Source organism: Athene cunicularia (assembly GCF_003259725.1).
Source record: "Athene cunicularia isolate RWA chromosome 1 unlocalized genomic scaffold, athCun1 chr1_part2, whole genome shotgun sequence".
Lineage (NCBI taxonomy): Eukaryota > Metazoa > Chordata > Aves > Strigiformes > Strigidae > Athene > Athene cunicularia.
Window position 1 is genome coordinate 15,279,242 of NW_020799092.1, and position 24,691 is coordinate 15,303,932.

Here is a 24,691-nt window from a genome sequence, read left to right on the forward strand (position 1 = left end):
TCCTAGATCTCCCTAAAGCTGATTGGCATGACAGCTGCTTGTCTCTCCTGCAAATGAGAATATTGCCTGTTCATATCCCTTGGGAAAGGTGTGGGATAGAAAGGCCTGATGGGATCTGAGCTGAGCCCAGGAATAAGTATGAGAAGGGTGGAGAATGATTTGTTGCTGAGCAGCTAAGCAATTTGAAGATGGTGGTGGATGAAGCCTGAAGTGAAAAGGATTAGAAGATGAGTGCACAGTAAAAGGCACAGACTGGCTAAAGCCTTGGGAAAAGAGCAACCCAGAAAGAGCTTTTTGGCAGGGGGTGAATGCTTGAAAGTAATTTCTTTCAAGAGAACAGAGATACCTTGCTTGTGTGTGGGGACAGGAACCTTGGTACTGCAGACACCCCCACCCACTGAAGGGCTTGTTCCTGGAGAAGGCTGCCCATGTTGGTGGACAGGCATTGCAGCCTCTCTCTCCTGTTTCAGCAGCTTTGGTGCTGGGCACAGCTTGCTGGGGGACTGCACTTGTGCTGGGAGGGAGGCTGGGGCACCTCTGCTTTAAGCACCATGTCAAGGTCTGTGTCCAGAAGCAGCTGCTTGCTGGGGAGCAGGAAGACACCCAGGGAGGGGAGATGGAGTGGCATGGAGGATCTGAATCCCAGAGGCAGGCATGAGTTTTGTATGCTGGGGTGCAGCAGAGCAGCAGGCTCAGGATAGGGGGAACACAGGAATTGCGGAGGTGAGAAGAGTTGAAGAAGTGAGGCTGAGGTCTTGTTTCATGAATTAGAAGGGCGTGGGGATGCACTGAGCCACTGATTTCTCAGAAACACATTTTCCAAAACCAAATTTACAGGAATGACTATGAATAACAGTTGTTTAGCTAAAGGATGATGCCTTCTGCTTTTGGTACAAGGGCTAAGACATGTTTTTGTGATTTTCCCATTTTACTCCTCCTCTGGCAACCTATGACTTATTACTGTATGTGTTTATTTCTAAGACAAGTCTGTGGGATTCCCCTGTTTTGACATAAGTAGTAAACCAACTCCTCCTGCTGTCTCAACACTACTTCCCTGAGGACTTGGTGAGTTATGAGGTGAAATATATCCTATTTATAGTCTCATAGAGCACCAGAATGTGCAGTAGTGAATATTTTATTGACATTTTATTTTCGCAGAATAGATATACTAACATCTAGAGAGCCTAGATTACAAGTGGAAAGCATAAAAATTCATTAAGATATATATAGAAAGAGTGTGATTACATGAGATCCAATCATCCTAATATACATCTTAAATGCATTGACATTAAAGAAATTATTAAAGCCAGAACATAATACAAGAGAAGATTTACTGAATATCACAGGGATCCAGTCAGAAAAGCAGGGCATTCATTCTGCAGGTGGTGAAGAGATTGGCCTTTTGGTTGGTAGTTATCCACTTCATGTCATAGCTTCCTACATTTGAAGTTCTTGTTCTCTTGGCTGCTAGAGAGCAGGTGGGTGTGATGTTCAAGTCAGTGTGCACAATGAGGAGATACACCAGCACCACTCCACTTCAGCCCTCTCCCTTCTTACTCATGGAGCAATATTTAATGCTATCATGGATGAGATTTTACTTTCTCTGTCAGGGGAATCATAACTGTGTAACTATCTAAACAGCAGCCAAAGAGAGAGGAGAGCAATAAATCTGTTGGCCTGGTAAAGTTTTGCTGGTCACGGCTTCCCCTGCTGAAAAGTCCCCACTGCAGTACAATGATAGAGAAAGGAGGTATTGAACAAAAATTTCTATCTGTTTCTGAAACTCTACCTTCCAAACCAGAGACTGCAAGTACTGCAATATTGGAAAGTTCATACTAGTGCTGTGGAAAAAAACCCATTCTCCTTCCCAGGAGACTTCTCCTTCCTATCTGTTTGGTGGTTTCTGTTATCCCTTTGAAGTGCTGTAGCTGGTAGTTGGTAGCTGTATTTCTGTCCAGGCCATATAGATTAGGTGGGAAAGTGGTTTTTTTCCAACACAGTGATGAGTCACCTCAAAAGATGAATAGTCATTTGCCTTGGAAAGAAGTAGGCTTGTAGAACTCTGGGTTTAGGAATAAGACTCATCCTTCATTCACTGTAAGAGTCAGCAGTAGGACTGAATATCCTACTGCTGTGTACAGCAGTGTATGTATACTTGTCTGCTGTCACTGGAGTCCTATATGCCCTGTTTTCAAGTACTACATAATTGTTCTAGGGCAGGAAAAAGCCATAGGCAAACAATTTGGAGGAGAGGTTTCTTTCAGAGTTATGGTGTCACAGGGAAAGCAACAACAGAGGAAAGCTAATCTCTCCTTTTAACTCACACTGATTTTGAAAACTGAAAAGCTTATGCAGAAGACCTCCCTGTCAATTTCTTCATGGTTTTGTTATGGATCCTGGCTCTATGTCTAGATGCATTTTCTCCTTTCTTTCACATGTGCAATGTACATTTTAATATTTTGTCCCATCTTGCTTTGGTCTTGCACTTTTTTCTTTTTTTTTTTTTCTTTTCACTGCAGATTATGTTTGGCTAGTGATGTTGCTGACCGCTGCCCATACTGGAAAAGTATTCAACTGGAAGAGTCTAATGCCCCAAGTGTTGATTGCCACCATGACAACTGCCAGGCCAATCAGATTTACACCCAGGCCAGCTTTCACCTACAAAAGCATCAGAACATGATCAATGACAACTTGATCAAAACTAGTTAACATAGAAGAAAGAAGGCAGTAGGGTGTATATATGTATGTATATTGATTTATGTACAGTGTGATTTTTACAGTCAAAAAAAGCACAGTGAGTGTTATGTATCAGAGTGTATGTTGTGGGAGTATTCAGGAGTTAGTCAGAAGTTGATGCAGCTCATTGGAAAACTGCTCAGTTTGTCACTTGAACTCAATCAGATAATCAGAATGGGGAGTTATACTACACATAGCAGGGTGATAACTACGTGACTTACTGTGGAACTATGTGATAAATCTAATTTCTGATGCTCTCCGGTGCTTGTCTTAACAGGTCAATCCAAAGGACTGTTTACTCCTGTTCTCTGGTACCTCTTTAGACCATTACATTCATAAAAAATAAAGATGAGAAATGTGCATATCCTACAGCAGATGTGGGGATGTTCTTAACCTGACAGCTTGGTTGCATAACAACAGTGCAGATCAATATGACTTTATATTAGCACCAATATCATCATCATTATTATTGCCTGCTGTATGTGGGGACAAGGTGTTCTGGTTGGGAAGCATGGGAAGATACACCCGATCTTAAGACTTACCATATCTTTAATCTGGCAGTGCCCATAACTGAAGACAATGGCATTTGGAGGATTACCCACTGGCAGCATCACCGCAAATGAGATACACATGGTGACAGGAATCAGAGTGTATAAAGGGTTGATAAGCAGGGTTTCTGACTAGAAGGAGAGAGGGAGAGAGGGTTTCACTTAACCAATAAAAGCCACTGCTCACAATTAGGATGAAAGGACCCTCTCTGCTTTATGTGAAGATCAGATTCTGTGAATGTCACTGCCCTACTTTCTAAACTTAAGTGTGGAAGGTTTATTTGGTGGTTTGGGTTTTTTTTTTAGAGTAGTGCTATAATTTGTAGCTGCTCCAGGGATTTCTTGAGACATTTCACACTGAGGGAGGGTGGAGATTGCTACTATTAGGCTGCCTTTGCTCTTTCTTCCACTTGTTCTCCATGTCATTCTGTGTTGTGTCTTCTGGATCTTAACACTAACTGCCACTTCAGTCTTCATCAAGAGAAGTCACAACTGATTGACACAAATACCTTCTTTCTGTTGCTGAAGATACTGAGACCATTATGTAAAGTCATCCTGAATGATGGTTAAGAATACTAGTTGTTCATAGTCCAAACTCACATGGTGAGAAGGCAGTAATGATGGAATATTTGTTACAGTGGACTAAAGAATAGTCCTTCCACTGCACCCTTCACTGCACCTTTCACTAGTGGTGAAATTCTGTATTTTTGTTTATATTGCTATGGCCTAGTTAGAGGGGAAGGGGAGGAGGGTGTTCACAAGGCTAACTTCATTTTGTAGAGGGAAATGTTTCCAGGTTACTTTTACAGTCAAAAAAGATACACTGTCTTAAAATGTCAGTTCAGACTCCTAAAGGTAGATTACTGCTCTAAATTTCTCTTTAGGAGAGTCTCTTTCTGCATGGAGGAGAAATAAATCTGAACTCATAAGCCATACAAACATAATTACTTATTTTCATCTGACCGTATCTTCCTATTACCTCAGAGCTGTTCACATAATGTACTTTGGGACAATCCCATAAAATTTTTGTAATAGGGAAACACTATTAATGACCTGCGTTCTTGGTAAGAAAAGTTTCACATAAAGGAAAAGAAAAGAAATGACAATTTTCTATAACTGCTATTCCAATATAGGATGAAATTTGTATCTCTTTCCTCTGCTTTTGTCACAGGTCTCCAGATTCTTTTCTATCCCTTACAAACATCTCTGCTTTCCATGCTGGGTGATAGTACACTTACCAGATCACCCCCTTGAACACATTTAAATCTGGAGGGATTTGTCTGAGAGGTAGTGAATAAATTTCTTGGTGCTAAAATATGCTTTTGGCTGCCCAAGTTTATTGTTTTTCCAAAGCTCAAGACTGCAGAACAGTAACTTGGAAACTGAGTCTGGCTTTCATGCAGAGTGCCAATACCCTGACATCCTGAAACATTCTCATAAACATGTCAGGAAACAGCAGAGTAAAAATGTCGTTGTTTTTACTCACCATGCTGCATAAAATAGGCAGAAAGATGGTTATGGTTGCTGGATTACTAACAAACTCTGTTACCAGAGACACCAAAATGCAGGCCAGCAGAGTTACAGCCCAATAGGGAAGGCTGCTCAGGGAGAGCATTTGTCGTCCAATCCATGTAGAGAGGCCAGAGGTCTAGGGAAAGGACAGAACCATAAGAATTAGTAAATATTCAGTGTGTTTGTAAAACAGATTCTTCTCTTTGGGGCAGTTTGCATCAGAGGATCCCACCAGTAAATAAATAAAGTTTAGGTCAATGCTTTCTTGCATTTCCTTTTGTTCAGTAAACTGGATTTCACTGCAGTGCCTAATAAATAGTTGTCCGTAGTAGCAAAGAGATACATTTGGCAGTTGATAACATTAAAAAGGCACCAAGTCTGATCTTCCCACTTTCTTCAGCATGTGGAGTATTGCAAATTGGTGATGAAGGTTTGCACAGGCTGAGTAGAATTCATTTTGAGATTAAAATACACAGATTTAATTGTGTACATGTAGGAGTCTATAGGAGACCAGAATGTGCACTCATGAATTACACTGAGTTTAGATACAGTCAATAGAGCCTGGAGTGTGATTTGTCCAGTCAGGGCTAGGAGCTTGACTCAGTTGCCCAAAGAGGAGCATCCAGTGGCAGCTGAGATGTTCCCCCTCTGTCTGGGTAGCTGCTAGTTGAGAAGGTGTGAGGTCTCCCTCAGATCTCATGCCACATCTGCCGGTCTTGCAGGAATATGTAGATATTCTAAAGCATCTGAAATTGCACAATTGACTTAAATCCTAACCATCTTTTTGTTAGCTAGATCACTGTCTATTGAGTGAAGAGAGTAGGGACTAGGTTATACACAAACTTGAAAGTATCCACATTGTAAATCCAAACTAAGGAGCATACAAAGGCACAAAAGTACAGGTTTATAATTTTTTTTTAGGAAGGAGGATAAAAATCTAAACCAGAACCTTGCATCCAGCTGCTAAGGCATAACCTCCTCCAACCAACACTACAATCTCCCAGGGCATGGTCTTCTGAAAGTCCTTCCAGGTAATGATGGGATCCACTGTGTTATTGTCTGTTGACTTTTCACCGTTTCCTATATCAAAATAAAACAAGTGTGTGACCAGTATTACATTGACCTTTTTGCAAAGATCTTCACATTTTTCACACAGGTAGGAATAATGTAATATCAATGGGAGTTATGTTCAGAACTATCTTATCTGTGAGAGAGGTGAAGAAGAAGTGTGAAGCATATTTCTCTGGTTAGCTCAGCCTCAGAAAAGGCAGCATATTAATTCCAAATGTCCTGACTTCCTCTTGGCTGCTCTGTTGATGTGAATAGTTATAAACCTCTGTGTTTCATTCGATCGCTTTTTGAGGGACTGTGTGCTCTGTTGTGTACACTGTGTTGTGCATACACATGTGCAAATTATCTGTAGAGTACAAAAATGGAGCTACAGTGGGATTATTTTCTCCATGAAGGGCTTTTTCTCTCTCCAGTAGGCCATGAAGCTTTATAAAGTGCATTTATGTCCATAGGTTTTATCTGAGGACATTATTTTTGTAGACTTCTGAGTGTTTTCTTCAAGTAGGAGTTGCAGCGTGTCATTTTTACTAAATGCTGCATAATATATGTCAGTATAAAAAAACCCACATCAATATACATTTGTAATCTCTACATAAGACTATGCAGGCGATTCTGTTTTCATATAGGACTGCTGAAAGTCTGGCACAACATACTGATCAATACCACCGAGTGTTACCCAAACATGAATGTGAAATAACAATTCTTATTATCGACTGTGAGAGAAGCATTGCTCAAAATTGGAACTTTGTCTGACATTTACTGACCTCTTTTATGTTTATGATATTATCAATGATTTCTGCTGTGTAAGTGACAGACAGATTATTTACTAGAGCCTATCTTCAACCAATTTTACAAACATCTGCCTTATAGTTCTCTGCAAGGAACTCTATCTGAACCTTTCCTAAAACTCAGTCCTAAATTTTGATAACTGTTAACAGAGAAGAGATGGTAGCCTCAGGTACAAGATCTATTTGTCATCCGCTGGTTGAGACAATATGAATTAAAGCAACAAAAAAAGGGAGTTTGTTGTAGGAAGGGCTGGTGTCAGAGGAGAAACTGAACCCTGACCGTTCACAGTAAAAATCTCTTGCTTGTACATTTTACAGAGAACAGAAATAGGCACTGGAAAACATGCCAGATAGCTTGCCTGCTGCATCTCCCTCACCTTTTTCCTGTTTTCCAAAACATGGCTTTTTTGCTGGAATCAGGAAAAGGAGAAAACCAAGAAATAGAGAGACAGTGGCATCAGTCCGGTAACCTTTCCTACAAAAGAAACAATGTGGTTAACATAAAAACAATGAAACATTTCCAAACAAGGTACATGGCTCCAAACAAATCGTTGCAGGTGAAGTTGTATTTCCACATCTTACTAGCAGCCCACTAGAAAAATGTCTGCATATTAAGGATACAAATTGGATTTTATTCCCATTTGTTATACTGACTCCTGTAGCCAACTTCAATCACTGCTCAACAATTTTTAACATTCCAGTGAAAAAAAGAAATCCCTTTTGGTTTACAAATGTATTAACTCTGAGGTACAGAAAAGTAGTGTGTTTACTAGAAGCAGGAAACAGTAAACACATTCTGGGGAAAAAGCCAAACCCAAGTGATCTTTTGAAAATGGACTGTAGATTGATTTTAAATTAAATGTTTAAAACTCATTCTGAAAAAGTATTTTGAGGAGTGCCAAACTTCAGAGTTCCCCAGGAAATCCCAATATTAGAAACTGTTTTTCTGACAAAATTAGGATGAAAAATTAAAATAATTTTATTCAGTAAAAATGTAAACAAAATTTCAAATCACTTATTCTTTGGTATACATTGTGTGTTATAGTTATTTTTAATATAATTTCTTTAAACATTAAAAAAAAATTACTTGTTTCAGTCACCATTCTGTGTAATATTTAGTTGTACATTTTCTTGATAAAATTTATCTTCCAAATAATACAGGTTTTGTCAAAAATGATTCTTTTTAAAAAATAATGAACAAAAAGAGTTTGAATTACAGTTGCAATCTATTCCAGTGACAGCTTCTCTATGAATGCAGTAAAATGTTTTAACTTTGGAATCTGACCCTCCTATTTTTTTACATCTGAAATATGTTTATTTTACTTTCTGAAGTCACTGCTTACTGAGAAACAATACAAATTAAACAGATGTAGGTTAAAAATCAAAAAGTTTTATTTTTGAATAAAGACTTCATTTTTTACCTCCTTGTTAAAAGTGGCTGATAGTGTTTTTAAGGCTAAAAGTTATTGCAGAAAACCAGAAGAAGCAAGGCCATATTCTTGTGAAGTTGTTTAGGGAATTTCACTTACTTCTCAAAAAAAGATGACCATCCGGGTACAAAGCCAGGTTCACGAGTAAACCAAAGCAAGGTCATTAGAATGAAGAAAAATCCAGTCACCATCTCAGGATAGCTAGAAATAAAGGCAAAAATAAAAGCTAGGAATTAAATTAAAGGTCTGTTTGAAAACTGCAGAGTAAGTTCCAGAAGAAGTAAGAAAGGAGAAATTGGTTCAAAAAAAAAAAAGAATAAAAAACATAGGGAAAATAGAAAGGAAGATTAGTTTGTATTAAGGAATTCTACATTTGGCTCTCAGCTGGGAACCATCTAAATCCAGTTGAAAATAGACTAAAAATTTCCATTTGTATTTGCAGTTCAATAATTCATGAGTCAGACCTGAAGGAAAATATTTGTAAATGCTTGTTTTGTATTTGCATTATTATCTGATTAAATGTGTTAACAAGGTAAAGCTCATGTTAATATTTCACTGTAAACACTTTCTATTGTGTATTTTAAAGTTTAGAAAGCGTAAGAGCAAATGAGAATGTAAATTAGCACAGATATTTTAAACACGTGGTATAAATACAAGGTGACTTGAGGATACTGAATTTTAATTTAGGATAGATTTAAATTATGTATGGTATCATATTTAGGCACAGTCTGAACAACGGTCTGGATTCAGTGTTGATCGTATTCAGCAAGTTGATCTGTCAACATTTCAGCTGAACACCACAAATGTTTTGGGAAAAATGGATTTTATGAGGTATCATCCCTTTTGAAAAATGAAAATCTTGCAAAATAATCTTTTCAAGACACATTTCTTGCCACCATGAATAAAGATTATGGGCAACTGGGAGGGCTGGACATCTCATGGCATGGGAGATTGCTGCAAAGCGCTTGCTAACAGTGAGTGTCTGAACTGGGAAGAGGGGTGCTTTAATGATTTAGTTTGTTCAAAGATAGAGACAAACCTTGTCTCAGATAATCTTTGGACCCTGGTATAAACCTGAATGTTTCCTTTTATTTACTTTTTCTCTAGAAATAAATAAATGAGTAAATAATGCATGCTTGTAACAAAGTCTTAGATTTTAATTAATTTTTGCATTTAGTTCTACTCCTATCCTGGAAAAGAGAATAAAGAGCTGACAGTTTAAGAATAATCTACATGAGCCAAAGGCAACGTGGAGGATAATATGAGAGGATGGTCCTGCCTAGAGAGGTAAATTCCTGAGGAAGGCAGGTCTGTTTTACCTAACATTTCCCAGTTTCTTATATTCTTCTTGAATTCTTCTCTCTGACATTTCTTCCCGTTTGGTCTTCTTCTTCTTGCTCACAGAACAGGTCTCTTTAAAACTGAGGTAGATAGCACAGTAAAATTAGACAAGGGCATAAAGTGAAAAAAAAAAAAAAAAAAAAAGTAACAGCAATGAAGCAAACCGAGAATTCCAGTTGCCAGGGGCTCTTGAGCGAAGATGTGGCTGGGGCAAGGCCTGATTGCAACGGAAAGGGAAATTACTGCGTGTGCTTTTTGCATAGTCTAGTTTCCAGATCTTCTGAGAATCAATCCTAAACATAGTAGGAAGGTCCTCAGAGTGCTCTGACTAATACTGACTGGTATCACTGAGCCATTTTGAGCTGTGACTGGTCTCCCTTTGTGCAGGCTTCCTCAAACAGCTGGTGGTGGCCAGATTTTTCAGGTGCCAGAAACCTCTAAAGGCTGTGACTAATTTCTTCATCACATGGAAAGACCATGACAGAGGACAGCTATCAATAGATCTTTTAGTGGGGGAACTGTAATGCTTTCCAGTTGGACCAGGGGTGTCCAACACATATGGGGCCTCGTCTGACTTTTGAGCCCAGATTTGACATGAATATTCAGGATTCACAGTAAGTAATAGGGGAATGTGCTGAACGTCCAAATAGCTTTCATGACCTGTCTGCTTCTACTAATGATGTTTATAAACCAGGCACAATCAGTGTAGCACCAAATTGCCTCTGTCACAGAGGCCAAGGCAATCAGCCTAGTGTTTTGTCATGGTGAAAAATACCTGCACTTCTGCCAGGAGCATACGAGCACAAGCACATTTCATAGCTGAATGTATTTAAATCTGTTATACCTTTGTGTGAGGATTAGGTGAAGTGCATAGTCTATTCAGACTGCCTTCATAACAAAGCCTGCACATTCCTAATTGAAGTTAAGTTACTTGCAGGCTCACTTTATCCTTTTTGGTTTATTCTTTTGAGCAGCACTGCTTTGCTGTGCTTTGAGCCACAAACCTCTGCTCCAGCTGTACCCTCTGTCACACAGAGGTGTGCAGTGGGTTGAGAAACCTCTGCAGCTAAACGAGTCTAAACTAGGCTGTAGCAGCAGGGACTTCAGTGACTGAAGTACCATGGGAGCACAATGGCCTGGTTTTATAGCTCCTTCTGTTACATTTTAATATCTCATTTCGTACCTCACCAGAGATCCATGCCATAGCAATGGCCAAACCATGGGCTACGATCTCCCTCCATGTATCTGGTTAAGGCCAGATTGTCAAAGGAATTTGCATAGGTCAGGATGCAGGCAGGCCCTGTCTGGTTAACAAAAAGTCTTAAACAGGCTTTCCATTTCACTTGTAAATAGCCGTCTATGTGACAGTTGGTTTTAGCACACTGAGCACTGCCCTGCACTTAAGGGCATTTAAATTTCCTTGCAAACCTTTCTGTTAGACTCCAATAAAATCCACCAGCAATAATGCAGCTGCTGGAAGAGAGGAGCTATATGGTTTATAATGTCCAGTTCTATAGTAACAATTCTACCTTCAGCTCTGCTTTGCTCACAAAAATCATTTTGTGATTTCATTATCCTTTCTCTTTGACCTAGTCTGTAGCCTAAAAACCAAGTCTGACATGTTCCAGCTGAGCCAAATAGACTAGACTGGTGACATTGGCCTTCCTAGGGAAAAGCATGAACATTACGGGAATTCAGTGCGCATTTATTCACAGGCATTAGGCAGCTCTTTCAACATTTTATAAGTGTTTCTAGGCTTAGAAGGATGTGAAGACAGACTATCGTAACCAAGCTTCTAACATAATATATTCTTTAATGAACTGCCGTGAACAGGAGTCAGAGATTAAGGAGGCTTGGAATCAACCAGTACTTCTCAAAAAGTCAATAATGCTTCAGTCTCTGGTATTATTTAGAACAATATTAATCAGCATGAGGTCTTGGATGCAATGTGGAATTTCAATTATATTTATTTTGTTTAAAAAAATAAAGTAATTGAGGGTCATGTTAGGGCCTGTTCCCTCTCAAGATAAAAAAAAAAAAAAAAGGACTTATTTTAGCCTTTTCGTTTGGAACTACAAGGTTCAAGAGACTGACTGAGAGAAGGACATGGAGCTCTTCACCTCTAAATTACCTCTTCAAATCTAGTCAAGGTCAGCAGCAAACAGAAGTCATTATCATTTTATTCAATGTCTTAGGTGAAGTAAATTAGTGATGTCAGTTCAGCTTACTTTTAAGAGTAAACTAAATGAAATTAAGGTCACTTTAATTCTGAGTAAATATGTCTGCACCACAATTTAATGCAGATTAACTAATCCACTCTAAATGCACACATTTAGTCAATTTTCATTAACTTTGCTGAGTACCTCTGCAAAGAGAATACATGGTGCAAATTAACTAGGAGACTGAACCTTGTTCTTATTTTGGGGCTAAGGGACTCACTGGTATCAAAAGGTATTTGTCTCTTAGGCTGTGAGTCCTTTCCACTTTAAAGAGAAATATATATGGAGTCTATTTAATTTTAACTGGCCTTCCATTAATTTTACTGAACTGGGGGCAGATCTGAAAAGTAACTTGTCCCCTTGCAGTTATTTTTCTATTCATCTTTTAAACTGTACTTTTCCAAAAGGACTTTTAATAAGATTTTTGGCCCACGGTGAGATCCTCATGGTCATGAGAGTCAAAAACTCAGTTGAATGCATAGTGAGGATTTCCATCAGCTATACTTAGGCACTACACTCTCAAGCAATTATACTGTACACTGCTGTCTATGCAGCACAGCTAAGCAGTAAGATTTCCTCTGGTAATTGTTCTTGCAAGAAGAAGGAAGTTGTGCCTTAGGTTTTGTCATTTCCAACCAGAAGCATCTTTATGAGACAGGTTCTAGATGAGCCACAGATGACCTGCTTTTGTAACCCACGCATCTTGAACAACCCGCACTCACTTGCAACCCAAGAACAGCCAATGCATCCAGAACCAAGTCAGGACCAACATGATGAGGGAGATGGGAAAACTGAACAAAAACCAAGTTCCAAAATTCACAACTTCAGCATTTGGGTAGTGGCTGTAAAGTTAAAAAAAGGAAGCAGAAGAAGTTAGAACGGTAAAAGCACAGGCACCTCCAGTATGCACAGATGCATACACATATATATGTATATATATTTGTCATGACATGATAGAAAAATTGCATCAGTATGTATTTGCAACAGCTGTGTTACATGTGCATAGTGAAACCAATTGCCAAATAAAGTCAATCATTGACTGTGCCTCACCAAGAGTAGAGCAATATAGCATTTGACACCTTTAAGACCAGATGGTATGGATTGTCTAGTGAGCTTCAAAAACCCTTAGAGTTAGCAGGAGTGAAATTCTGACTTTACCTGTGGTTTTTGTTAAAGCTCTTTTTAGTGTCAGCAGACTTCAGAATAATTTCACACAGAATCTCTTTGTATGTCTTATTGTGGACCACACAAATAACTATAGTCTCCTGGCCTCTGACAAAGATGTCTGATACATACATTTGAGGGAATTGTCATAATAGCAAGATCTTTAGAAATTCTGTAAAATCCAAACCCCCGTGTTAAAGATGGCTTCTGAAATTAGTTTTCTTTGCTACCATCATTTTAGAGGGAGAAACGAAGGATACCATGGCAGCAGGGGCAGAGGTAAATGATCAGAATCCGGTTTGAGTTTGGACGCATATCTGTTCATGATGAGAAGTACCACCGGTCTTCTGACAGAGGTAACATTCATGTCTTTGAGAGCCCTGGGCATATATGATAAAGGAAATAGCTGATCAGAGAGCTGCCTCCCATCTCGGAAGCAAAGGTGTAAGGCCACACTTCTAAGTTTATTTATTTTTGCACTACATGTTGAGCAGCCCAAGTAACACTAATGATGTCTTTAGGTTCACCATAAGAGCTTGGTTTCTAAGAACCCATAGAACAATTTGAAGCCGATTTTAGGACATTTCTTCTTTTGTGGGTATTTCTCTTTATCTTCTTTACTGTATCTTCATGGCTTTAGTGTTTACTTTTCCAGAGTTCCTGCTCCCTTCATGATAATTTGTTTGTAAAATCAAAAGAAGTTGCTGAAAAAAATTAAATGCTACCACATGCTGAGGAATTTTTATTTTGCATGGAGAAAGACATAGATATGTATTAATTTAAGCTCCCCCTTTCAATCATTAACATTAGTAATAACATTAGAGTAGGAAACAAAATTGCCTTCAGAGAGATGCTGTCTTACAAAGTTTCCTTGAGGCAGTAAATAACCCATGGGGAAAGCCACAGAGGTGGTAACGACCCAAACACCATTCTCGCACAACCACAATATCACTTACTTGTTGAAGTGCTCTAAGAATATGAGGCTAGTGGAGGTCCCTATGATGGTTGTCAGTCCTCCAATTGTTGCTGCGTAGGAGATACTCAGTGAGAGGCATTTACAGACCATGTGGTCATGTCGGGTTTGATACCGGTACTTAGTGTTCAGGCCCAGTTCTGAGGGCTTAGGAGGCAGGACCAGTATCTGAGCCTGTAAGGGGATACATTCACCAGAGAAAGCAAGTGATCAGAACAGCAGCCCAACTTGCTCTAATGCCAAGGTGATACTGGTCCTAGAGAAACAACAGGTTTGTGTAAGAGGGGACAGGTTTTTTTCTTCAGGGATTAACTGGGATCAGAACTAGAAACCTGTCCAGGGGCCTGAAATTGCCTGGTCTGTGGCAGAAATGTAGGACAAACAGTAATCAGACTTCTGGCTGTGGTTTGGGCCAGCTCCAGCTCTGACTGGAATCTCAGCAGGATACCAAAGCCTTTGTGGGCTTCAGGGGAGGGATGCCAGCACTGCAGCAGTAGAAATCCATAATCCTTGAGGTTTATGAGTGGTCATGTTGGACTCAGAGCCTCTAATTAGGAATGGAGTGCTAGAGGTCTCAGAAACGGCATGAAAAAGGCTGGACAATAAGAATATAGAACAAAAAAGATGCAGGAAAATACTGCTCCAAAAGAAGCTTTCTTAGCAGTGCCAGGAAAGTTTCCGTGTTGGTTAATAAAGTTCTTGTAGTGGAAAAAAAGGTACAAACCTTCCAAGGACTTCACATGCAATCCAAGGCTGTCATTTAGGATCAGGAAAAAGGCAGCAAGTGGTTCAGATGGATTTGTTAATTTATTAATTTGTGTTTATGTAGTAAAATTAGTCATGCCATAGGTTCATCATGATTGTGTGGGTACCCTGTCTGCAATCTGTGTAGGTTAAAAGTGAAGTGAGTAAACTAGTTACAAAATAACCACTGTATGTGTATGGGAAATGGGTATAAGAGGAAATTAAATATCAGGAACAGTGCATTAGCCTATTTTGGAAACATATTCAGATTCTTTTGAACTGTGAGTGCAAATTCGTGTGTTGATTTTAGCCTAATCTTCAGGACATCAATTAAGATACTACATAATTATAGTCTAAACAGAAATCACTTTTTGGATCCACTCACAAGAAGTAGAAATACTGGAATGGACTGCTGTAATGGAGGATTTTGAGGGTAAAAGGAGATGGATACTAAGACTACCTAACGAACTGGCTGAACAGTTCAATGGTCCATGCGTGCTGCTGGTTTAGTTCTGAATAGGATTTTGTGTGACAGGGACTGTTATTTTTGAGTTGGGCTGCTTTCCAAGAAGGCTTTGCAGAAATAAAGTGGGTAGAACAGCCAGATAAGAAGGGAAGCTTGTGATCACATTACTGAATGTAAAGCTAAATTAATTGTATTAGCCACTGGGGGAGAGGCTTCTGAACATACCTTTGCTGGGGGCATCTAAATGGGAGCAAGAACTAGCAAAGGGCCCAGCCATGACTGCTGTAAGATGATGGAGAATGATTCCATGTAACACAGCTTACAAGGAACAAATACGAAACAGTTGGGAGCAGATGAAGTTCATGTCTGTCTTTTCCCTCACCCCCCAGGTCTAAGATCTCCTTACCTGAGGTAGGTGCTGCCCATTGCTCTTAGAATTCATTGTTCCAATAGGGTTGGCTATCATGTGCACACCATTCATACTCTGTAGGGAGTAAAATGCCTTTGGATTAGTATTTCTTCCATTCCTAGGGGCACTTAGATTAGAATTTATGATGGTTTCTAAAGGTCATGGATAGTGGACTTTTGAAAAAAAAAAAAAAAAAAAAAAAAAAAAAAAAAAAAAACCACACTAAAATTTCAGCTGCAAACTTTACACTGAAACAAAAAAAAAAAAAAAGGAGATTCTTTTTATATAAATCTCTGGTTTTATTTTAAAGTGATCTTAAAAGTGAGTTTATAATAAGTTTAGGTCTTCTCCCTCTGCCATGTAGGTGAATCTAACAGGTCTTTTGCTAGAGACTATGACCTCGTTATATGCTTAGTTTCTAGTAACTGAGATGTCTCAGCTGCAGAAGCTGGCAATACCTGGACAATAAAATATCATTATTTGAACTTGCTAGAAACCATATGGAATTGTTAGTGTACTGACTGGATCTCAAGATCTCCAGAAATAAAAACAACGAACACTACAGATCTAATGTTCCCCAACTTCTTTTGTGCAAGTAGGCTGATAGTTTAAATGCAAAGCAGGACACTTTGCCAACAACCACTACTTCCTTGAAATAAAGGAAACAAGTTTGTTGCACAGCTGTGTGGACTCTGCTCTGATGGTTCCTGCATTAGAATACAGTGTTGCTCAGAAGATACTACCTATGACAATACCTTTGAGTGCATCAGGGAGCTGAAGTCAGTAGTAGTAGCACTAAAAACAAAGAAAGAAAAATATACTTTAAAAATGCGTGTTCACCCAGCTCCCTCAAAAGGCACACATCATGGGTAGGAGAGGCAACATCTGCAGGAGAGCTAGTGCCTACTGAAATGGTGAAGAATACCATTTATTAGTGCCTCTTATGTTGTGATTTAGCCAGACACATAAGAGTCATTACGTTTCACAGCTCTATCTCCAACTGTGTAGCAATGGGGTTCCACCTTCCATGCAAGAAAAAAATATGTATTTTAGGTAGTATATACCCCATTATAGCAATGGACTCCATTCACATTGGATTAAATCACCATGCAATCCAGCTCTACCACTGTCTTGTTCTATTCAAGTTCTTCTGCTGACCTCTCCAGTGCTGTTTCTGAACACCTACCTGTAGTACATTAAAGCCTTCACTAAAATCTGTCCTGTGCAGCATGTGGACCATGCAAACAATCTACTGAACTTCTACTTTTACACTGAAAACAGATTTAATTCCAGAAGATGAGCTACTTTTCTTTTCTGAACAAATTTCAAGCTCTTTTTACAGTAATTTTTATAATAGCTCTGTTGTGCAATATCACATATTCTTCCATAGGGATTAAAGGGATTAATGGCACAATGCCAAAATGAAAAATTGATTCTATACTGCACAGAAAATATAGCTGGGATAAAAAGAGATAGCAGAGGAAATATTGGAGAACCTGTTAATCTCCAGAATAATAAGAAAATTATTTAGATCTTGCAAGTCATCAACATGTGCTCTTTGAAAGATAATGCTTATTTCAAAGTAAATTTTTAAAGGTGTAACAAGAACTTGTTTTACTTTTATTTTGAACACTTATGAACAATATAGAAGGATCTTAAGAACAGACTCTGTAATTCATTCTCACACCTTGTAAGAAAATGCTCCTCAGGATTTATCTATAACATAGTTTTGGGAAAATTACTTTGTATATTCTCCTGTATATCTTGAGCTGCTGATTAATTTGATAATTTGACAAATAAATTAGTCCTTTCCTGAATCTGCCCTTTTCACTTTACTAGATTTTACTCCAAATAGAAACCAGATTGAAACTGTTAGTGTTTCAAACTTCTGAAGAACTTTGTCTATACTAAAATAAATATTTTACATTTTTTTGGGGGGGAGGAGGGGTGTTTTTTGTTGGTTCCTTCTCCCCCCACCTTAAATGCTCTTGACAATTCACATTTTCCTCAAGAATCCTCTGTAAGTGTCTTCCTTCTGGATATGTCCTGTGGACAGTCCATACTGTGCTTGAGTCCTCTCCATCACTGTTCCTTCAGGGGAACAGAAATAAAACTCTATGGATAGCACTCTCTTATTCAGCACAAATACAGACTTCAACAGAGCTTTCAAATCCTGAAAAACAATTTCCTTCTTTCTAAAATGGACATGGTGTTAAAAAATAAATGAATACTGGGAAGCTGGAGTGAGATCCAGACCATTACATTAATCCAATTTCTCATATAAGCCTTCCTTGTCAGTCACATCTGAAATATTCAGTTGTAAGCTTCTGCTTGCCCTTCCTGACTCTATTCCTGGGTTCATCTCATTGCAACCTGTGTAGGGCTCAAATCTCCAGCCGTGATGTACAAGGTTCATTCTTACTCCTCATTGATGAAGATAAGCTCCAGTGAAGGTTGGCCATGCTTTTCGCTGAGACCTGCAACAAAGAAAGAGAAAGCAGCCCTTGGGGTAAGAACTGAGTTGAGCCCCTGGGCCACAGCACTCAACACAGAGAAGCTATTGCAAACAAAAGTTTGTCCAAACCCTCTCAGGTTTGTGACTTTTATGAAGCATTTTATTGTGTCGTACTGTCCCGATCATGTGCCTCTGGCAATTAAAAGACTATCATACCTAAGTATGGGCAAGGTTAGATGATATTATTTTCAGCCTGGTATCTGTGAATTGAAAGAAGATTTTTTTCCTTCCCAAATCCTTTCTTTCTTGGAAGTAATGAACAAAATGAACCTTAGAGCTCTTATCAATGTTTTTATGTTGCACCTGCTCTGACCTGGGCAGCCTGGAACGTCAGGGGTAGGATGGGCAAGCGTAGGATTGTCACAGAGTACGCTTTCAGGCCTCTTCTACATTTCTTTGACTTTCTTCTCAGAGATTTCCTTCCAACCTCATGAAATCCTATGACCTAAGCGTTTATCACACAGAAACTCCAGTACATGGCCTAATTCAACATAAATAGTTTCCCAACTCCAGTTTTCCAATTACATCTTGAAACTTTCTTTCATTTTTTGAAAGAAGTATCAGAGTACTAAAAGAAAGAGTCTGGACAAACATCTTTGGCAGTACAAGTCAGACAGCTCTGACCTTGATAGAATTTGCATAATGTGTATCAATGAGTGTGATCACTGTTACACAAATGAGAAAAGAATGACCAATATTGACAAATACCTATTGGCTCGTTTTCTTCAGTAATGGTGTTGCCTGCAGTACTGATGACCTCATGCTCCTCCTCAGCATTCACTAGCTCTTGGAGCACTGCCTCCACGATTGGCATCACCATGGCTGTGGTGGATGTGTTGGAAAGCCACATGGAGAGCACCGTGGTGCAACACATAAAGCAAAGAAGCAACCTGGAGTACAACACAGGGAAATCTCTTTGAGGCACTTTCAGAAATATTAAAGGTCTCCTTGCCTAACATTTTCATTAATAAACTGATAACAACATGAGGTCTATTTCTTTTTGTGGGTTCCAAAATATCATGCTGGGCACAGATAAAACACTGACAATATATCATTGGAAGCTGTTTGCTGCCCCAGGTGAAAATCAGCATGTGATGTGACAAACAGTGATTTCAGCATATACAGGATTTAAGCATCCTTTTGTGTTTACTAAACAACAGGCAAAGAAGGAACAGAGAGACTAATATCAGTATGAGTAAAAAAGCAAAGGGACAAGAAGCCAAGGAATGGGAAGTGGCAGAAAGAGGATGAGAAAATTTTTAAGCTTTCAAACTCTGAAAGGAAAGGTGGGTAGGAAGAAGAGCACCAAACCAAGGTAGATTTTGCCCAGGGATGGGACAGTCAAAGTTGTTATTTGCTGTTTCAAGCTGCTGCTGTCAATCTCAAATTACTCTGAAGTCAAAGGCTCACTCACATGCCTGGCTTTGCCCCAGCCATCATGACCATGCGCAGGGCGATTCGTTTGTGGAGATTCCACTTTTCTACAGAAGCTGCCACACAAATAACACCCATGAGGAGCAAAGTGGTGTTCTTGAAATATTCAGCAGCCACCTGTATTAAGGGCATGGGGGAAACAGTCAGTTAAAAAAGCAGTAAATAACCTACAAAGATAACATGCTGAATGAGAGGAAAAATAGTCTTGTAGATTTTTTTCCCCTAGAGAAAGATTGACAGGAAGCTGGAGAAAATGAGGAATTCATAAGTTAAAATGTTCTTTTTAATCCTTTCATGTTGTGTTTACAAATAACAAGGCTCTATGCCCACTTGTAAGTAGGTTTCTCAGCTTTGAGGAGATCAAGAGAAATGTTACTTCGAGTTCACTGTTCCCTGCCTGCAGTTAATCATACTCAGCTAGGTCCAGACTGAAACAGTCACAGACAAACCTCTGTACTGAAGGCAGCTAATTCGTGTGCTTCATCTGCTTTTTCATTCTAGAGAAGTTGTTGTCTATGTCGTTTGTATTTCTTACATCTTGTACAACAGTTGGGCAGAACGTGGCATCCCTAGAACTTACAGTTTCAGAAAAAAAGTGCTTTGGGACATGCTCTCTGAATGCAATAAAGAAAGGTTGGGATATTGCTGTGGTGATCCACAAACCCTGTGCCAGAACTTTTCACAATGGAAAGCCATCTCCGTTGTATCAGGAAAATAGGGCAAAGTTTCAAAAAAGAGAACTTTAAATGAGCAAAGATCATCAGTTGTCTCAGGAAAAAAAAATCAGGGACCATGTATGGTCCTATAAAGCAGCATTCCTGAATGTGGGGCTTGCTAAGATACAAGAAAATGTTCTGTGAAGTGATTGCAAAAAATAACAAATGAAGCAAACCGAAACATTCACACATTCTCTCTTGTGTGACAGCAAACAAAATGGGAGAAAATAAGTTACAAACAGATGCTTAGAGTTCAGCTAAAATTTTCATTTAATTCTGCTGAAATTTTTCCCAAGCTGTCGCTGGAATATTTTTCAAAAAACCATTGTTTCTTCAGTTTAAAACTATTCCTCTAACCAAATGTAGGTGCCAGCATTTTAAAACAATTAAAAAATTAAAATCAGTACAAGCAGTGTTTTTTCTGTTGTCCTCAGTTATACTAACACTCCTCCATAAAAGTGCAAGAATGACACTTAATGTTATTTTGTGAGAGCTGCAGCAAGTTAAGTATTTAATTATACGTATTTAACAAATCCCAGTGGTGACCTAAATAGACTTGGCCATCACAGCTGTGTGCCAGAACTTTTTTTGGCTTTCTTCCACTGGTTTCTTTCTCATTAACTTACTTTATTTTCCTGCTACTTTGTTAAAAAAAAAAAAAAAAAAATCCATCAATCCAGCAGCACAAAGAATCTGTTGTTTTCCTTTATTCTTTTCACAGTCATTTTGAAGAACCAAGTGAATACTAATATTCTTATTAATACACATGTACACATATACAACACACTAGCTCATGTTCTTAAGCCCCTGTGACTTATTTGTAGCTTAAACCACTAGGCAAGAGCCCTGGGTTTCTTTAGCATTCCAGAACAGCAGACTGGAAATACTGCAGAATCATCACAGTTGTTTATTTTAAAATACAGGGGTTTGTTACTGTTCTTAAAGCAAATAATATATTCTCTGCAGTAATTTCACTGTCACTTAATCTGATGTTACACTGAATTTCTGTCAGGCTGCCCTTAGATTTTCCTTCTCCAATATACTGCAGAATTTCATAATGAAAATGCATAACTACTTTATGTTAGGAAAAAAAATCCTGAAAATATTTAACTGTGTCAGTATGGAAATGTATCTGATTATATTACATAGTTATACCACTGGGAGGACTAAAACAGGTCACAAAACTCTTGGTTCATGCTTGGCTCCATCCATTTGTGGGTATACCCAGTGCTAGATTGTGCTAGAAATTCAACAATTTTATGGTTGCTATATATTTTTTTGTGTTCTTATCTGTATTTCTAGTCCTTGTAAATCAAGTGTGATGCCCCCCTCACCCTCAAAAATAAGAGGAAAAAAACAGGGGAAAAAAAGCTGTAGATGAAATAAAATAGATCCTGGACATATCACGAAAGAATGTAACATTCAAAAAAAACTCAAGTAAGCAAATTCAGAACTGATCATAGAAAATTTTTTGTACAACTACTCCTTTGCCTTAGAACTCATGGCTACAAGGCAACACTAAGGTTACAGCTTGGAAAAAGGACTAGATATATACCTGGATAACAAAATTATCTAGTCTTACACAGTAAATAGTAACTGGTTTTAGAATATGTAGCCTCTTCCCTTACACATCATCTATAATAGATATAATTGGAAGAAAACTTTACAGTTTATCCCATAACTGCTTTTTACATGGTTTTGGAGGAGGGAAAGGATGAGATCCTTTGATGCATAGGTTTGGGGCATTATCAGTGGTGCAGTAGCTAACAGGATGAACAGCCCTTTTTGAAAATATAGCCTTTCCTATATCTGTCTTCAGTGGAAGAAGGAGCTGGTTGGCCCAAGTTACACATTACAAGATGTACATTTCTTCCTCCCATACCTCTTAGTCTTGCTAGTCCACTAAGATTAGTTTTATTCAAATAATTCACTGAGATAAAGAATATTAAATGATAAAAATGTGCACGCTGGTCTGACCTCACTGGACTTCATGACTCCAAAAAGTGGGTATAGGAAAGCAGGGACTAAGGCTGCTGCACCAAGAGGTACCGCTTCAGAAACCCAATATACAGCCGTTACGGTCAGCACGTAGGCACATGAGGCTTCCTGTAGGGAGAAAGCACAGAGGTTATGTGTTACTGCCCCATCCCCTTCTTTGGAAACCTTGTGAACACATTCATAGGACTCATCAGACTGCAGGTGCCTGGACTTATAAAACTCAACAAGGACTGCGTAAGGACCCCTAAAATGCAGCTGTTTGGGTGTGAAATCTAGGTTACCACCTGAAAGGCCAGTTCCAGCAGATGATGCAGATGAAAGGTTTTGCACATAGGCTAGGGCAAAGCATTGGGATAAACATATTTATCAGCAAAATAACAGTTCCAAGTGTATTTACAATTTTGTTTGATTTCCATAATCTAATATTTAACAAGTGTTCAAGCATGACTCCTCAGATTGGTCCTGTGGAGCTAGTATATCTACATGCCTTTCTCTCCAATATTGGACAAGAACAGGAACCCAGAGTTTTCAGAATCAGATGAGAAAGTTCACATCTGCCACAGACCCTTGGAAGAAGACCACAGACATAAAAGGCTTAGAGGCAATGGGTTAAAAGAGTTAATCAAACACATTTGCTGCTGTCCAAGGTTCAGGGAGAGAGAGTCACGACAACACTGTGACGAGCATTCACAGAGAACTGGTGTATGATGAAGAAAGGTACTACCTGCTGAATATTTTTACAAGAAATACAGCTAGTCCACCAAAGTCTTCTGGTCCATTTTTTAGATAGGTATGTCTTTATTTATGGCATTCAGTGGAGTTCTTGTTGGCGTCAGTTTGTTATGCTTAGAAACCTGGGGATATTTCCTGCTAATAATTACAGAAATTACCCTCAGGAAATTGTTTTTCCTTCCCTTTCCCAAATTTAAAGCTAGGTCCTGTACTGGGTCTAACTGGCAATTCTGTGGAAGCTAGTCAGTGTGCACATATTTAGAGCATCTATAAATCTACCTGTTCATTATTCACTAGATGTTCCATATAAATTTATTGAGCCATATGGATTCATAGCTTACAATGGCTTTTGTTTAGAAAATTCACTGTTCACAAATTGTATTCGAGTGTGTTAAAATAAAAATTCATTACTTTTGTTTCTTGACTGGATGACTTCCAAATTAAGTGGCTTTCAAGAAGTCACACAAGCAATTCCCACAGATTCTTATGTAATCACGAGTGTGTATTACACTTCATTATTTTTATCATCAGTTTTGTGAACAGGGTCTAAAGTAAGACTGTACAGGGATGTGGGTTCAATGGAATGAATCAATAGGCTGTATTTAAATTCACATTTATACATGTCCTTTCTACATTACCTCTAACAAAAAGCCACAATCAGCTGTTCCTCATTTTTAGTACAGCTTATAGTAATAAGAGACAGAACACAGCCCAGCGAAAAAGTTAAGATAGATTGCTATGTGCAATTTCCTTTACTTGCTTAAAAATTGCAGACAAGCTTACTCAGAAGCTTGGCTTTAAATTAGCTGCCAGACCTTGCTCTGACTCCTATTTCAGAAAAGTGTAACATTAAACAGTTCTGATTCAGATAAGCAGTTCCACCAAAATAACTGAAATAAAGCTACCAGGAAAAATAATTTCCTTGAATCAGATGAACTCAAATTACTTTAGAGACTATAAAAAAAAAAGCTATTGGAGAAATTTAGCTCTGGATTGTTCCTGTATGGATCAACAAGTACTCTGAACCACACAGAAATGTGCATATTTGTTTCTCTCCCTTAAATATTATAGAAGAGTGGTTTAGGTTTTAAGCTCTTCAGTACAGGTTTTACTAGTCCTCTGTGATCAGGTCCTTCAGCAACATATTACAATAAAAGATTGTATTGGAGTTGTAGCTTCGTTGCTACAAAGAAGAAATTGTAAGAGGCTAGAGAAGGTTGGCTTAGAATGAATGAGATCAGAGGGGGGGGGTTTAATATTAATGGATTATGAAATATGCATTTCAGAAAATGGAATTGCTACGCTGTTTGAAACTCCAAAGACTGGTGTTCAGTTGGTGACAACTTCAAGTGATTACTCAGTAAAAAAACGAACAAATAATTTTGACTTAAAAATGGAAATAATTTAAAAAGTGAGACAATATGCATTAAAGATTTTTAGCCCTCTCTACTAGGAAGACAAAATGTTTTAGGATGAGAGTCACGGAGCTGATGGACTGGCTCATGATCATTAGCCAAATTGCTGCTCAGTTGCCTTTAACTACATTACACTTCATGGTTAGTATTCCACAGAGAGGAGAGCAAAGGGCCATTTTTGTGACCTAGTGACTGACACATTTTTTATTTTTTAACTCATTAGTTTCTGCTAAAAACCTACTATGTTTGCATGGGGTCTGTATGACACCCAGCAGTTGTCTGAGAAGAATAATGCTTTTTAATGAAAAAATATTGATTTTTATTTTAAAGCAGTGCAGATAAAAGATCCAAGAGATATGTTTTGACAAAGTAATAAAATTCATTTCATCCTTACCTTATTCCAAACTATTTTCTTACTCCAAAAATATCCTTTTTTTAAATTTCTTTGAGCATAGATTGTTATATTCTATTGCTCCTCTG

The 24,691-nt window shown here is 38.5% G+C and overlaps 1 protein-coding gene and 1 long non-coding RNA gene across 3 annotated transcripts in view; one reads left to right on the forward strand and one right to left on the reverse strand.

The window, feature by feature from the left end:
* Positions 1-3,107, forward strand: LOC113491093. The gene is made up of 2 exons (XR_003400349.1): positions 1-1,065; positions 2,520-3,107. It is a non-coding gene; the product is annotated as an uncharacterized LOC113491093 (long non-coding RNA).
* The window catches only part of SLC13A4 (solute carrier family 13 member 4), a 26,314-nt gene continuing 4,095 nt past the window's right edge, over positions 2,473-24,691 (reverse strand). The window contains exons 2-17 of one of the 2 annotated variants that reach the window (XM_026867750.1): positions 22,044-22,172; positions 19,331-19,467; positions 18,625-18,806; positions 17,824-17,878; positions 17,379-17,492; positions 16,157-16,196; positions 15,399-15,476; positions 13,766-13,956; positions 12,368-12,487; positions 9,405-9,506; positions 8,185-8,286; positions 7,033-7,130; positions 5,746-5,876; positions 4,771-4,932; positions 3,279-3,416; positions 2,473-2,658 (exon numbers count right to left, since the gene is read on the reverse strand). In XM_026867750.1, the coding sequence (XP_026723551.1) occupies positions 2,521-2,658; positions 3,279-3,416; positions 4,771-4,932; positions 5,746-5,876; positions 7,033-7,130; positions 8,185-8,286; positions 9,405-9,506; positions 12,368-12,487; positions 13,766-13,956; positions 15,399-15,476; positions 16,157-16,196; positions 17,379-17,492; positions 17,824-17,878; positions 18,625-18,806; positions 19,331-19,467; positions 22,044-22,172 (1,917 nt within the window). In that variant the 3' untranslated portion in view covers positions 2,473-2,520. The remainder of the gene's footprint in view (positions 2,659-3,278; positions 3,417-4,770; positions 4,933-5,745; positions 5,877-7,032; positions 7,131-8,184; positions 8,287-9,404; positions 9,507-12,367; positions 12,488-13,765; positions 13,957-15,398; positions 15,477-16,156; positions 16,197-17,378; positions 17,493-17,823; positions 17,879-18,624; positions 18,807-19,330; positions 19,468-22,043; positions 22,173-24,691) is intronic. The other variant, XM_026867751.1, reaches the window with a different exon arrangement.